This window comes from Bombus fervidus, chromosome 15 (assembly GCF_041682495.2).
Source record: "Bombus fervidus isolate BK054 chromosome 15, iyBomFerv1, whole genome shotgun sequence".
Classification (NCBI taxonomy): domain Eukaryota; kingdom Metazoa; phylum Arthropoda; class Insecta; order Hymenoptera; family Apidae; genus Bombus; species Bombus fervidus.
The window spans coordinates 7,301,535-7,318,168 of NC_091531.1; the positions used below are offsets into that span (position 1 = coordinate 7,301,535).

At 35.4% G+C, this 16,634-nt stretch overlaps 1 protein-coding gene across 3 annotated transcripts in view; it reads right to left on the minus strand.

Annotated features, from left to right (window-relative positions):
* The window catches only part of LOC139994839 (uncharacterized), a 100,445-nt gene that overhangs the window by 81,919 nt on the left and 1,892 nt on the right, over positions 1-16,634 (minus strand). For all 3 annotated transcript variants that reach the window (XM_072017796.1, XM_072017797.1, XM_072017802.1), the window contains exon 2: positions 9,245-9,515. In XM_072017796.1, coding sequence (XP_071873897.1) covers positions 9,245-9,384 — 140 coding nt within the window. In that variant the 5' untranslated portion in view covers positions 9,385-9,515. The remainder of the gene's footprint in view (positions 1-9,244; positions 9,516-16,634) is intronic.

The following is a 16,634-nucleotide window of genomic DNA, read 5'->3' on the forward strand; positions in this document are numbered from 1 at the left end:
TGAACTTCGTAACACAAATTTGGGCATTATTAGTGTTTAATTTCTAAGAAACGAATGTGTGATTTACTTTTATTTATTGTATTCATTCATTGCAGGAATATATGGAAGCATATCTGCTTGGATCCAACAATCAACAAGAACCTTCTTTGTCCTGTTATTCCGTTTCCTCCTTCTCTTCCTTAACCTCAATTTTAGAATTCTCAATTTCTCTCAATTTAAAAGGGTGTATGTATATTTTAAAAATAACTGAACTGTCGCCCAAATCTAACCTAACCTAATCTAACTTAACCCTTTTGTTTTTAAATCCACCGTCCAACCTTCTCGCTTACCCCTGCATCTAACTTAGCCTAAATAAACCTAGTTGATCTAACCTAAACCGAACTAATCTATTTAACATAGCTTCATGTAACCTAGCTTAACCTGCTCTATCAACCTGATCTAAATTAAACTAACTTAATCTAACCTAATCTAATCTAAAGTAAATAGACTAAACTAACCTAACACAATCTAATGTAAACTAAGATAACCTAAACAAATCTAAGGTAAATTAAGGTAACTTAAAATACCAGAAAAACCAACGTTCTAAATGCTACAAAAGCGTCATAAACAGTTAGCTTTTAATGAAGAACGGAGAACACTATGTTTTTACATGGTTCCAGGAAAAACGCGGCAGTGAAAGGATAGCGTAGAGCCAGAGTGACGACTAGGCGAGGCAAATGCGTGCATGTAAATTGTTCGCGGGTACTTTCTACGAATTCATTGTTATTTTCAGAGGCGTCGTGCCTGCGTGTGAGATCCGCAGAAGCACGAGATAACGGTGTGTAACGAGGACATTCTCGAAAGGACTCGGAATGCAATCTCAACACCAGCCGACAAATTGTCTGAGAACAGTGTCGTTCTCAGAGCTGGGCCAGAGAGCCTGCCATCAGCTGTAATTAATCGTAATTACCGGTAATTAGCCGGATCCCTAACTCTTGCGTAATCAGTGATCCTACTGTTTTACTATGCAAAACTTTGGAAATGCATGGATGGAGGAACAAAGAATCGCGTTACTTTTAAAAATAGGATATTCAACGTTCTGATGATTATAACAAAAGTCCTGAGAGTACTGAGAATCGCAACTATGGCATACAATTTTAATATTTATAGTGGTATTACGTTATGGATGATTGACACGAATCCTTTTTGGGAACTAAGTTTGATAATTTTAAATATTGGAAGAATTAACTGTATTAAGGTTTCAAGATCCTACTTGCATATTTAGATATTTTCAAAAAAATTCATTGTTGTATAACAAGTAATTTTAGAGACTTTTACTTCTTTTCTAATTTCGTACAGTTTCAATATCATTAGTTTCATTTTTGAAAAAAGAAGAAAAGATCTTGTTCAATTTCCAGTAATAAACTATTGAATTTTCTAAAATTTTCTTCTTTGCACACCTGAAAATTTATAAGAGAAGAATCTATTAATAGAAAGAAATAAAAGAAATAATAAAACTAGTAAACCAAGGATCCAAAACAGTTCCAACATGGTAAAGAAACTCTTCATGAGGGTACTTATTATAGTACTTAATAACTGATACAAATTCCTATACATGCACATAATGATCATGTTCTACTTTTCTAATTGTATTCATAAAGATACAATTTGCATAAATATCCACCTATCCACAAGTAAATTAGGCTATCCACTTTATAAATAGAAGTTTGCCATTTATTAAGTGAATAATAGATACTGATAAAATGTTCCATCCACTGATACATCCAACCAAACTACGTACTTACTATATCTCCTCCCCCAGCAACAAAGTAAGTAGCTGATTCCAAGTTCCACTACATTAAACCCATCATATTAACCCATGCATCATGCTAACTCATCACCTGTTGCTGGCAAATTGTGGTGGAACCACGACAACTTGGATAAGACCGGTTGCCAAGAGAAACATGCACAAGAGGAAAAAGCGTCCGATTTAAAATGATAGCCGTGTCGTGGCGAGATCTGAATTCCCCCCGTGGATGAACAACCGTTTAACATTGAAGACACGCATCCTTTTGGCACGGGGATGCATCGACGAGGATGCCCCGCCTAGTTGCAGAGAAACGATCGTGTACAAGCATAGACGCGTTTCCAATCGTTCAGTTATTCCATCCGCGGCACCATCGCGTTTCCGTTCTGACGGGAAGTGATATGAATTCATCGGGGTTCCATCGATCCACCGCTTGGCGAGGGCATTTCAATCATTCGGCTGCAGCAGGTGTACGACATTAGTCAGCCAGTGAGAAAGAACAAGAGGACCACATGATAAATCCCATTTTTGGTATAGTTGAAAAGAGGAGAAGATAATCAGCTTTTTTTACACAGTTAAGAAGAAGAAGAGAACCAGTTAGATTCAGAAATACAAAAGAATAGGCGATTATTTTATTTTCTTCAAAAAGAAGAAGAAAACCAGTTAGATTCAACGAGCGTTAGACGATCAATATTATTGTCGACAGTTTAGCTACTCAAACGCTACATTGATAATATACATTGATCTTCTGAAGGATCTTCCAAAGATATAAAAGATATATATAATGTATCTTTATCAGAAAAGGTAAAATAAGTAACTGAAATGGATCCTAGTAAGTAACTAAAATAAGTAAAATTACTGAAACGTAAGATTACTACCTTGACAATTAGATTAAGTCTACTATATCAAAAATTGTTATCTGAATATGCTATCTGCTTCGTCTAATATCAAGAATTAAATCCACCTTCCTTAATACCCTGTTTTAAAAGACCATACTTGTTTTACATATGCATAATTAGCGAAGCTATGTGTAATAATTTAAGAAAACTAGCAACAGTGTACGAACTTCTAGCGAATGAATTATCATAATTGTTAAGAGTTGCCATGGCAGTAATCGCATTAAGTGCATGTTCCCTGGCATGAAATCTTGGGCCACATTAATAATTCAAAGAAAGTGGCTATGGCGTACAAGCTGCTAGTGAATGAAGCCAAACGGCAGAGCAGTTTCAGCAGGCACGTATCCTTGGTGGTGTCCCTCATTATCATGGAACAACATTCCACGTAACAGCGGCCGACGACATAATTTCCATTCTGAATCGAGGCTCGTTCAAAGCGACCGGCCATCGACTGGCATAGAAAGTGCTTAGGTAACCTTAACACCGTGCTTATCGGACGGCATGCCAACAAGAAAAGCAGTCCAACCCGTGATTTTTGCCGGACCAGATCCCGTGAAAATCGAAACTCGACCAGTTTCTCTTGCCCATTTCAACACTGGCGTTCCCCTGATCTCTTTCCTCTTTTCTCTTGGATTATTCATCAGCCCACCTTAACGAGATCATTCCAGCAGCTCTACTTGTTCTTTCAATGTGGTTTCTGCTTGGGATGCTTGGCCAGCTTGAATTTAAATATTTTCAGATTATTATTGCACTTTCTCTTGATCGGCCAAGTTTTATACTTATTCTTCTATGGTCAATTGAGTTTCGGTCCAGGATTGATTCTTTAGAAATTTTGCAGACTTTATTACGATCGCAGATCTGCAGATTCTTCGGTTTTCACTTTTACGAGTATATTTCAAGATTTCTGCTTTATTGATTTTTCCATCTGCAATCTCAATTCCACCGATTCTTAGTTTACTTTTATGTATCGTTATACTTCAGAACTCCTTCTATTCGTTGACGTTCTTCAGCTCAGATTTTTCCCTTTGCTTAATAAAACCGTCTCGAGTAACAGTCAGGAAAATGCAAGAACAAAAATATTTACAATCAGCCAATTCTCCTGACAAGTCTTTTCTAAGAAAAATAGTTCTAGTTTCCTCTAGGACCTAGGAAACCTGGTATCCCTTAGCTAACTCGATGCTCAAATTGAAGAATTAAAACAGTAAAGAATTATAACAATATTCCCTAAATACATACCATCTTAGCATATTTAATCCAATCGCTAAGCCTTACAATTACCAATGATCAAGATCACTGCTTCGTCCTAGTCTTATGACACACAATTGATCTCAGAGTAGTTTCCTGTGGATCAAGAACGGTGCTTGTCGAAGGTCGTCCATGTGCAGTTAGATCGAGGTCCTCTTTCACCCAAGATCCCTCCAGGCACATCCATTGTTGTGGTTCGCTGAGATGCCGCTGGTTCCAAAAGCCAGATTCTCACAATCCCCAGTTTCTCCCTAATGGGAAGCATTCTCTCCCTCCTTCCTCCACCTTCGTACGCAACACAACTGGAAGATTAATGCGCGATTGTCCGGCTGGCAAACTAATTCCGGCCCCTGGTACACGCTGGACTTAGATTAACGTTCCTTTCCACGGGTGAACCGCTATTTCCAATCGATTACGTTTAATCCACAGCATCGTTTCCAGTGTTTTACACGCGTACACCATTCCTCTTGCTAAGTAATTACTTTTACTGGGGCTTGTATTCACCATCCTCCACGCTTCGGACACATCTTCTTACTTCTTGCTTCTTGGGTGACTGTGTTTACATCTGCGTTTGTGATTTCAGAATTTATTACTCCCAGCAATATTCCTAAATTGTTGCAGTTGGATTGACTTCTTTGAATTTATTGTTTCGCCTCTTTTGATCCGAGGCGTTATTACTGTGCATCAGATTTTCTAGGGGACCCTAGATTTCCTAGGGATCACTAGAGACAGCAGAGATTTATAAGAAGAATTTTTTGATCGTGAATTCTTCTTGTTCGTAATAACAAAATGAGCGAAGGTGTAACTACGAGTAAAAAATAATCGTATTTCAATTTTTGAAACTCGTTCTGTTCTCAAAAAAGTAGCGTGACTGATTTCTAGATTGACCTGGTCTTCGATGATTTCGTTAGAATAGATGGTAATGGTAATTAATTTAATTGACCCTTTATTAAGAAATATCCTATTTCACTGTTGGCTACGGGATATTCGCCAAATGTTAACATGCATTATTTTCTAACTTGCGATTTCCTAATTACCCGGCTTTCCAATTTCCTAAATCCATCGTGCATCATTTCCACACCGCATTTTTATCCGTATTGCAATATAACGACCATTCTTTCAAAACCTGCCAATATTCCTTATACCGAATGTATTGCAAAAAAGAAAATAATTTATTCCTTTCTTAAGCTAAACTTTCAAAATTGTTCCTTGAAAAAAGTTCCCAATTTTTTAACATGTTTTTAAATTTTAACGTTTACAAAATCTATTACATGCAAATGTCCCTCCTATTCTCTTCTTTAAAAAATATATCTCATCTCATTCTGAATGAAACTAGTTTGCAAAATACTAAATTTAGATATTAAAAAAAAAGTCAACAATCTTAGAACAAAACCATTGGAAAATTAAGCCATGAAATATGTTACATGGTAGACAACAGATTGTTGTCCCATTTCATGAGTCACCAGGTGGCCTTTTACCGGCTAAAGAGGATGGGCGGCGAAGAAGAGCCGATACCGCTTTATACCGGCGATCTCTAGAGTAATTAAGCACGCTGACACGATTCCAGTTGTACTTCCAGCTAGGAAAAACCAAGACGAAGGAAACGATACCAGATAAGGCACAATCGCGACGTCCATACTCTGACTCACGTAACCTTCTTGCATGGCTATTGAAAGGGGACGAGTACGATGAACTAGATAAATGGTAAAAGGTAAGATCATCAGTTGTTAGAAAAACATACAAGTACGAGATTCTATTGATTTACAGCCTTAGATGTCATTCTGTGCAAGTGTCACCAGGTTTCAGTAGTTTCAAAAGGTTTATGCAAGTCTGTTGAGGAAGATCAAGGAGAAACATTGTTTCAGATCTTTGTTCCTGTGATACAATTGCAGAACCTACAGTTATATCGATTAAAACTGGCTGACTTATGTTTGCATAGGGGCTAATTAATGATTCTTTAGATAATTAGGTGATTCTTTGGGGAATCGATTAACATGGATAGCTATGAAGTTGGGCAAGCTATGGAAAGTGATTAATTAACGGGTATTAAGATAAAAAATCTAATGCACAGATTGAATATTGGAATAATTATTTATAATTATCACGTACAAGCAAGTAGTCTGTTTAAGGAACAAGATCTTTCATACAGAAGCATGTGGTGATTTCACACTGAATATTTATTGCAGATAGAATTGTAGTGTACTAAAGATTGGATACTCTTCAGAAATTCCTTTGCATGATACCATGTGATATATAAACTCATAGCCTGCTACTTTCATACCGTTCCAGATATAAATTTTATTAATATTATTCACCTGACCAATGGTAGCTTTCTCCTGCAAAGTAGTAGAATATCCTGATAAAATTTCTTAACATAATGAGATCAAAACTAGCCAATAATAAGATCCTGTATCTCTCTTTTTAAATATAAAATCATTATTCTCATTAACATTATTCTCAATGGACTTTAACTGAAAATACAACGTTTCACTTTTATGGAAATGAAGAAATACACACCCAATATTGTAAAATATTTTTCTATCCCTATCATTGAAACAGATGTAGAAGAATTATTAATTACAGAATGTACAATAACCTTGTAGCTTCTTAACTTCAACAAGTTGATGCTTGATTATTAAAGCAATAAATTTTTATATCTCCATTTCAATCAAGTTATTTCTTAATAATATCATTCTCAATGGATCTCAATTAAAAATGCACCTTTTCACTTTTATACAAACAGAGAGGCACATAAAACATTTTTAAATATTCATCTATGTCTGTTGGCTTGAACAAACGAAGAAGAGCCAGTGAAACGAAACAAGGATGATCATTTAACGCCGGAGGATCATTAAGAACACACGTCCTTCGAACGGGAACACTTTGTTCCAGCTTGGGAACACGGTTGGCATCGAAGATAAAAACCGACTAATAACTTACGCAACGTTAATATCGCAATTATGATTCGCACCGTTGCTCTTGTCTTTTCCTTCCATCTCTAACGGTAGCAACCACTAATCACCGTATTCAAATCCGGCTTTTGCGGCCGTTTACACACTCACACGTGGCCAGTGTGCATATAAAATCGTCAGCATTAAATTCAGGAAAGCATCTTCCAATAATCTTATGATAATAATACAAATTATAGCACAGGGTGGTGCTCCATACTCTCTTGAAAGTTGAATAATTGCCTGGTACTTATCAGTAACCTTTCCTGACTCGTGTAATTAAATTATAAATTTAATTATTATTAAAGCACAATAAAATTTTATTAGGAGGTTCAGGTGTTTCCTTCAAGGAAATCTGAAATGTTGGAATGAACTGTAAATTTTAAAAGAATTCTGATGAAGCAGCAGTTATAATCATATTGGACTTGATATTTAATATGAACTCTAATTTTTCTCAAGATGCCTTGATAGTGGAAGAATTGCTGTAGTCCAATCTCCAAGGATCTAATTTGTAAGAACTATACTTCATCTATGAATATTAATCTTTCTCAGATGTGGGAAGAAATAATGACCCCAGTCCAATATTATGTTGGATCTAAGGCTTCAGGAATCTTCTAATTTGAAAAAATCTGTAATCTTACATAATATTCCACCTATAAATATTAATCTTTAATCAAGTGAGTACAGAGGTATGTACATACTTTGATCCCAGAAAGATTGTAGTGTCCCAAAATTATATTGAATCTGATACTGTAAGAATCTTCTAATTTATAATATCTATGATCTTATATAATATCCTATCTATGAACATTAATTTCTCATCAAGCGAATGAAGTAAGTAGCCAGATATTCTAGTCCAAGGAAGATTGCTATAAATATTCTAGTATTATATTGAATCTGATGTTTTAAGTATCTTATTTAATCTTCTAATATTTCACTAATAATGAAATCTACTCTCAAGCGAAAAAAGAAATACTCTTCTAAGTAAAGAGGTAATATGATCTCGATATTATATTGAATCTGATACTCTACATATTTTCTACTATTCAATAACAATAAAATCTATTTCAAGCGAAGTCTCCCCAAGTCTTCAGCTAGTTGCCACAAGATCAATCACTATAACTGAAGTGTAGAACAGAAATGACAATGTACGTAGTAAATAATCCATCGATTGGTAACAGTACTTGGGAACAGAATAAAAATGAGGCTGCTGCAACAGCACGACCGATCTCCTAAAAGGGAATCGTTTCTCATTAAAAGGAAACACTGCCTCCCACATATATAACGTTGCACGTTACACGTGACTGCGTTCCACGGACACGCAGGGCGCAACATCCTGAGGGCGATCGGGGATCATTCCATCGGTGCACGCGTAGGAAGTTATTCCACTTGTCCAACAGTATCGAACGATACCTACTTTTACCTCCGGTCGACCTTCGCATTACGACTTACTTTTCTCGAGCTCCACCGGCCAGAGATCTCAAAGAAAACATTCGACTATCCTGCAAGTTCCTCGGAGTATCTTGTTATCCGAAAGTATTGGAAATATTTAAATTCTTGCAAGTATTTTAATGCATCAATGAATCTGAAGATACATGAAACTGACACTATTGGAAAGTGTGAAAGAGAAATATCTAAATACGTATGATAGCCATGTACGTACGTTTATAATTACTCAAGTTATGCACGAATGATCATCTAGAACGTGTCATCTAAAAATACTGGAATATTTGAAATGAAGGTTTTCTAAAATAGCTGAACCGTTCAGGATGTTCACAATACTCAAAATAATCGAGTAGTTGGCTATCTGGATTTTAGAACATATCAGAAAACCTGTGATCATTAAATACTTCCTAAAGTATTTGAGACTATTATAAAGTATTTGAACTACCCAAATTTTCTATAATATTTAAAGTATATCTGTGGAAACTTAACTATCTGACTAGTTATACTATATACGCCATAGTACCTGAGAACGCTGAACACTTTCTAGAGTACCTGAAGGTGCTTCAAAGTAAATATCTGAATTACTCACAATTAATCTGACTACCAATAATACTGCCTAATTTACGCTTAGACTAAGTTAAATACTAGAAAGTGTTTAAAACACTCAGAAATATTTAAAAACTAAACCATCCAGAAAGTCTAAGAACACCCTTTTAAAAGTTCCTTTCAATCCAACGTCAAAATGCACAAGATACTCAACATGAAAGCATTGAAAGCACCTAATCCATTATGCGCACCTGTTGAAATAACAAGTATAGATTCTGAAGGATCACTCAATCTTGCAGACCCCTGGCCACTTTTACCTATGACAAATCAGATTGGACATAGTGTACGGTCAAATCAAACAGGAAAAGGTGACTCACCTGTTCTTACGCGGCAGTGTCGTAATAGCCATGTTCAAGGACCCTTCGTACCGATGATTGTCCTCCTTCGATCGCCTAGGCAACTCCGTGCAGACACCCTGCGTGAAGCTGTAGGTCCTCCGCTTTTTCAGGCACAACATTTTTGCTTCCTTTTCTCTCACACACTCGGACCCTCTGTTCTCCTCACTCTGTTACCTCATAACTCACCACCAACACACACTCTGTCCATCCTCATGTCCTCTGGCACTTGGTCACTCCGCAGTACATCAACCTGAACAGAATCACAATTCCCTTTGTCAGATATCAGCCGATTAATTTAATCACAATATATTTATTATCAATTTCAATCGGTCAAATAGATTTGAAATGATAATTATTGGAATTACTTTTCTCTATACTGGGTATTATTTGATTGACTAAGAGTCAGATAATGTGTAAACGAAATTTATAGAGTCTTTGGGTACGAGTGCTGGTTTAAGCGGAGACTTTTCATTGAATCGAAGGAGAAGGCAAGGCCGGATGCGACTTGGAACCGAGCGGAACCGCGACTGCGAGCCGATTGTCAGAGGCGACGAGAGAGAGAGACGTCAGACTCGTGGCGAAGTTATAACTGTACTGAAGGCTGCGTTCAGAATCTTTCCTCAGGCGCAAGTGCGCCCGGTGATAATGACCCCCACGAAAATTACGGGGGCTCCGGCTCCCGGTCACGATCCCGCATAAGTTTCGTTAGATGCCGTTTTTTAATTGCGTACTGCCCGACTTCCACTTGTTCTACCTGCATTTTTATATATATTTTCATTGTTTCCTTCTGTACGTCTAGTATCAAACGTTTGAATATTTTCACAAGTGGATATCTTTTTAAATTAATGTTACAATCCTTGTACAGTGATGTATTTGTTCCATAAGTATCTTCATATTTTTCCTGTTTCCTTTTTTCTTTCTTCTTTACACTCAGTACTAAAGGTCCAATTATTTCCCTATTTTCTTATTGTTAGAATTCTTGTACAGTGGTATATTATCAGAGTGTCTGCTTGCTTTCCACTTGTTCTACCAACGTTTGTACATTTTTAGTTACTTTTTCAGGATCTAATGTTACAAGTCTGCTTAACAGGTGAATATTTCTTTCCTATTACTAGGGCCTCTGCATTCATAGAACACTTTGTTGTCCTCCTGTTTCTAGATTGAGTTGGTCAATTTAAACAAATTGGAAAAATGTTTTACAATTAACGAGTTTATTATTTCTTGAAGAAAATATCTTCTGACTTGAAAAAAGCTTAAGACCAAAAAATTTCACTTAATTGGCGATGATTAAAACCAAAAGATCAAACTCAGAAGATCCTATGAAACCCTGCATCATCCTTTCCCAAATTAAAACAATCGCCAGACATTAAAAATCCTATTCCAAAAATTCCAAAGTGAAACGAGAAAACCAAGACCGTTCTCTCTTTGACATCTAGAAATTCCTGTATTATTTTCTAGAATTTTCTGGGCTTGTTTGTAACGTTGAAGATATAAGTAACAAGCGTTCGAACGGTCAGCGAGTAAGAACGCTTTTGAATGTGTTGTATCTGCATTGGATGCCGAGAATCGGCGGGAGACTCCTTTCGAATTCCCCATAGAACACCTGATGGTGTCGTACGTGGCGCCAAATCGGCGTCACTGTTGCGATTCTCGAATCGAAAATCAAGCAAGCCGAGAATCACCAGCCGATTCGAATTTTCAAATAGAAACAACGAGACAGGAATAACAAAAGCGCTTTGCCAACGCGCTCATGTAATCGCCGCTTTCGAGTTCTGACCACTTTTTCACCTGGAATCCACGATGGGAGAAGGTGTTTCTCCCAGAATTGTGTAACACAGCGTCAATAAAAATTAATTATGCGCTTCATACACGCCTCTTTCTCTAAATTCTACCCGTTCATACTGCTCAGTTATAATTACACATTTACATGTTTCTCTATTTTCTTAGTTTTGCCTTTAGCTTGGTGATCTTGGTTATTCAGCATAGCGCTACTAGGCTTACTTTCTCTTTCTTCCAGAATTCCTGAAACACTGAATAAATACATATTTATATGCAAATTCTCCGCTTTGAGATTAGATTGATAGCTGCACGAAGTATCTTCAATTATTATTATTATTATTGTTGTTGTCACTATATGTACATTATATTGTGATATAACGTATTCTGTTTCATATTTTGTGTGTGTGTATAGGTGTAGACGTTCGGTTCTCCAAATAAAATATTCACTGAATATTCCTTTCTAAGTATCTATGATCTCTAAATACTATAATGTTGTCCAGCTAAGTTTTATAAATATATTAACCGAATATATTACAGATATTTGTAATATAATCCAAATTTCATGTTTTTACTTATAGATTAACTTATACAGAAGAGTCTAACGAAAGCAGAAGTTACTGACGCGATACTAGCGCCACTATTGTCAACTACTTGGGGATCCCCCAATTTCACATATCTAAGGCTATTCTTTTCATACATGTTTCTGCAGCGTTTACAAACAATACATGAAAAACTATAGACGAGGAAGATACTAGTCATTTTTTAGTCTCTTTGTAGAGAGATACTGATACATTTTCATCTCCTGTGCCTATGTCCACCGACGTATAACACACGGGACCAATATGAAAAATTAACAGAAAAAAGCGAATGAACTAGAGAAGAAACGCAGGAATTACTGTCATAGCAAATTACAATGATAAATAGAACATAATAAAGGTATATTACACGCGATACATAGTATTTTCCTGTGAGCAAAAACCAACTAACTCGATGCATAATAAGGATGATTAAATCATCGAGGACGCCATCACGTCAAGAAATTAATTCTTCGTTTCATTCTTTTGGCTCGCGTATCTGAGCACGAAATTGAAATTATCACGTATACACGCGATTTTTCTCGGGAACCTCTTTACGATCTAACTCCATTATCAACTGGCCGTCCTGATTAATATCAAGCTGAGCTGAGAGGAGCACGATCGCCGCTAACGACCAATTATCATAGAACGATTCTCAGACAAGCTAGATTCATTGGCTATAGCGTCGATGATTCAAGCCAGGCTCTTCCCCATGAATTATTCATTCGACGTCTAACGGATAGACTTGGCAGTAGAATTCACGCGGAATGCACTTCCCTTCCTTTCGATTCAATCCATGGCACAGGTGTATTAGTATCGCTTTTAGTTCTTCTTTCTCTGTTTTCCATGTTTGCCGTTTCTCTTTTTCTTATTGTTGGCAAGTCTGTGATAAGAAAATCGCTAAGTGTTGAACAACCAATACTCTTTGGCAGCTGCCATATTTTATTTTGTCTCGGATAGTTAATTGATAGTTTATAGGTTAGGAATGTTCGGATACGTCATAGTGACATAGCATCCAGTGGTATCTATTTCGATTCAATTCCTGACACAAGCGTATTAATATTTCTTCTAGATCATCTTCCTTTATTTTCTATCTTTCTTATCGTTGGTATTATTCTGGGATAAACAAATTTCTAAATGTTAACCAACCGATTCCCTCAGACAGCTGTCATATTTTATTTTGTCTGGCATGTAAACACATTGATAGTTTATAGATTACGATGATTAGAATGCATTCTAGTGACTTTGATTTAGTAACTATAATATTTCAATTTGTAATATTCCTGTAAAGAAGCCTTGACTTCTCAACATTTAGTTGAGAGAGGTTATATTTATATTATGGAATTTTGTAATTTCAATTATACAGTTAATTAAGTAATTGTTACTTTCAATTCATAATAATTCAATTCTAAATATCATAATGCATATGTATTTTATTCTTAATATTCCGGTTAAGTGATTTTTCTTTTTATTTGAGGTTAGAAAGAGATGCCAGAATCCATAAAATATCAGATAAAGAATTGAATAGACATACGTTTTATCTCCTAATATTATAACATATACTTTATTCTCGATATTATATATGCTTATTCAAAGATAAAGAACTTTTAAAATATGTTCTGTACATCTTCCTTTCAAGTAATTAAATTCTACCTTAATTTCCAACGACTATGACTACAATGGCTATTAATATAATCTCAAAAACCCGATTATGACTAATTAAACCAACCTATCTAATAACCTCTGGAGACTACCAGCATTAAATATAGGTCAAACCGTCAAGGCTGATTTACCAGGCTGATTTAAGATTAACTATCGTATCATTTAATTAATTATCGAAAATTAAAAGCGAAATATCCTTGTTACCGTTAACTTCCTGCCTTCGTGACTAATTCGAAAAACTTCCTACTTGGTAACGTTATATCAAAGTTCCTTTCAGATCGAAAGTTATTATGGACGATATCCAACAACTCCAACATTCATTAACTCCTCCATGAGTTCTTATAATCCTCCGTAAGGCTCTTATTACTAATTCTTGCATGATTGCCTGACGATTTACAGATAGCCAGTACTGCCAACCGTCGTTCCACGAGACTCAGCGAAAAAAAAGACTTCGATTTGAGAGACTCTGATATATGGTGCACATCAGAGATATACGGTAATGCGTAGTATAGCCTGGGGAGCCGGCTCTGCCAGCAGTAAGTGCAGTTATGTTGCACTGACCGCTAGGATGTACCAGCCGGTCCAGAGACTGGTACATCTTGTTGCCATGCAACGTGACGTTTCTGAAATAAAAAATGCCCCAGCTGGGGGAGAAACGTGAATGTAGATTTACCAAAAAAAGCCACAAGATTCACTGCTGATGCTTCAAAATATTTTGTTGTATAATGGATCCTGATCGCTTGGGAAGGTCTGGCCTCCTTTTTTGAGTTAGATGGTAGTGTATCAACCAGAGGATAGTTTTCTTGATACTATAGTTTCATCCAATAAAGTTCCCAGGCATTTATGTATTTCCAAATGTTCAGACTGTCAATAGTTTGATCCTCAATCCTTAATTTCCCTATTGAAAAGATACAAAAGTTAAAAGAAGCTGAAGAAGAACAAACCAGGCAAAGCCATAAATCATTCGTGTTTCCATCAAGTGAATTTTCCAGACTTATGGAATTACTAAGAAAAACCTCGGATTTTTAATGTACAATTAATAATAATGCAATTTTTAATCTTTAACCCTTTTTTTTACCAAGAAATCCTAAACTAACTTTCCTTCTTAAAAATAGCCATCCTAACTCGAGGAGGAAGAATATCCCAACTTTTTCTTGTAAAGTATCAAACTTAAGAAAACTCAAGAAATCCAAACATATCAGAACCACGAATCGTTCTCAATTTTAGGCGATGAATTTTTCAGATACTCATGGGTCTCCATCAGAGTAAAAGTCAACAGTGCAGGACTAACATTGGTAACACATCCGTACAAAGGGTTTATGAAAGACATTTCCGCGATGTGATAGTCTCAGTGGCGTTACGAAATTCGCCCATGGCAGAGATAACAGTCGCGGGAACCTCTGCCTTGAGGCTCGCCATAGGAGTCACGCTAATATTTCTACGTCGCGGAGCGCATCCTCATAGCCGATGAATAAACAGATAAACACCGTGAGCTAGTCACGAAAGCGAATTGCGTTTCATTAGCATGAAAGTGAGACGCGGATGCGCTGGCGTACTATGATAATCATCAAGATCGAGCAATTATGCAAATATCCGCGGAAAAACATTGAATAGCTGCGTTGACAGATCAAGCGTACATTCTGCCATAATCGCCAGACATATTCCTTACAGGATCTTTATATACGTATGTACTGCGTGCAAACATAATATATGAGGAAGTTATGAATCGTTTCGTGTCCTTGGTTTCCTAGAAGAGTGACATAATTCAAAAATAGTCAATTTTGAGATACAATAGATTCCTATCGCCTACTAATTTATTAAACAATAACATTAGTGTATGTACAGATTACAAGTTGGAAGTTGCACATTAGAAGTTATAATCTTCCCTCTTAGAGTTTACAAATTTTTAGTCAAATAGAATAATTAAATGACTTAACATTGTGAACCGTAAATGTTTATAACTTCCAATTTATAAGTTCTAATTTGTAAACCAAATAGAATAATTAAATAGTTTACAATTTGCATAACTCACTTCTAGAATTTCATATACTTTATTACCAAGATTATTATTGCTATTTAAAGTCATGATCAAAGGACTTAAAATACCATTTACTAATTTATTAAACAATAACATTAGTGTATGTACAGATTACAAGTTGAAAGTTGCACATTAGAAGTTATAATCTTCCCTCTTAGAGTTTTCAAATTTTTAGTCAAATAGAATAATTAAATGACTTAACATTGTGAACCGTAAATGTTTATAACTTCCAATTTATAAGTTGTAATTTGTAAACCAAATAGAATAATTAAATAGTTTACAATTTGCACAACTCACTTCTACAATTTCATATGCTTTATTACCAAGATTATTATTGCTGTTTAAAGTCATGATCAAAGGACTTAAAATACCATTTACTAATTTATTAAACAATAACATTAGTGTATGTACAGATTACAAGTTGGAAGTTGTACATTAGAAGTTATAATCTTCCCTCTTAGAGTTTTCAAATTTTTAGTCAAATAGAATAATTAAATGACTTAACATTGTAAACCGTAAATGTTTATAACTTCCAATTTATAAGTTCTAATTTGTGAACCAAATAAAATAATTAAATAGTTTACAATTTGCACAACTCACTTCTAGAATTTCATATTCTTTATTACCATGATTATTATTGCTGTTTAAAGTCATGATCAAAGGACTTAAAATACCATTTACTAATTTATTAAACAATAACATTAATGTATGTACAGATTACAAGTTGGAAGTTGTACATTAGAAGTTATAATCTTCCCTCTTAGAGTTTTCAAATTTTTAGTCAAATAGAATAATTAAATGACTTAACATTGTAAACTGTAAATGTTTATAACTTCCAATTTATAAGTTCTAATTTGTAAACCAAATAGAATAATTAAATAGTTTACAATTTGCACAACTCACTTCTAGAATTTCATATTCTTTATTACCAAGATTATTATTGCTATTTAAAGTCATGATCGAAGAACTTAAAATACCATTTACTTTATAGAAGAATATAAAATTTGATTATGATTCGAGCATCGTACCAAAACACCTTTCTCATAGAGTATTGTCTCAGTGTTAATTAGGACAACGGACGAGTCCCGTTAGGAAAATTTACTACTATTTTCGTGGCTGTACAACACATTCGGCGACCAAGAGCCATTAACCGGTCTCGCCTTCGCTTTGAGACTAAATAAGAATTTGATACTAAATAAGAAAAACGTAACATACACTGTTAGTCGCTATTAAATCCATCCCAGCTGAAAATCTACATCGACTTACGAAAGTATTTGAATTATTAATATATTACGCTCATTATACAAAACTTTTT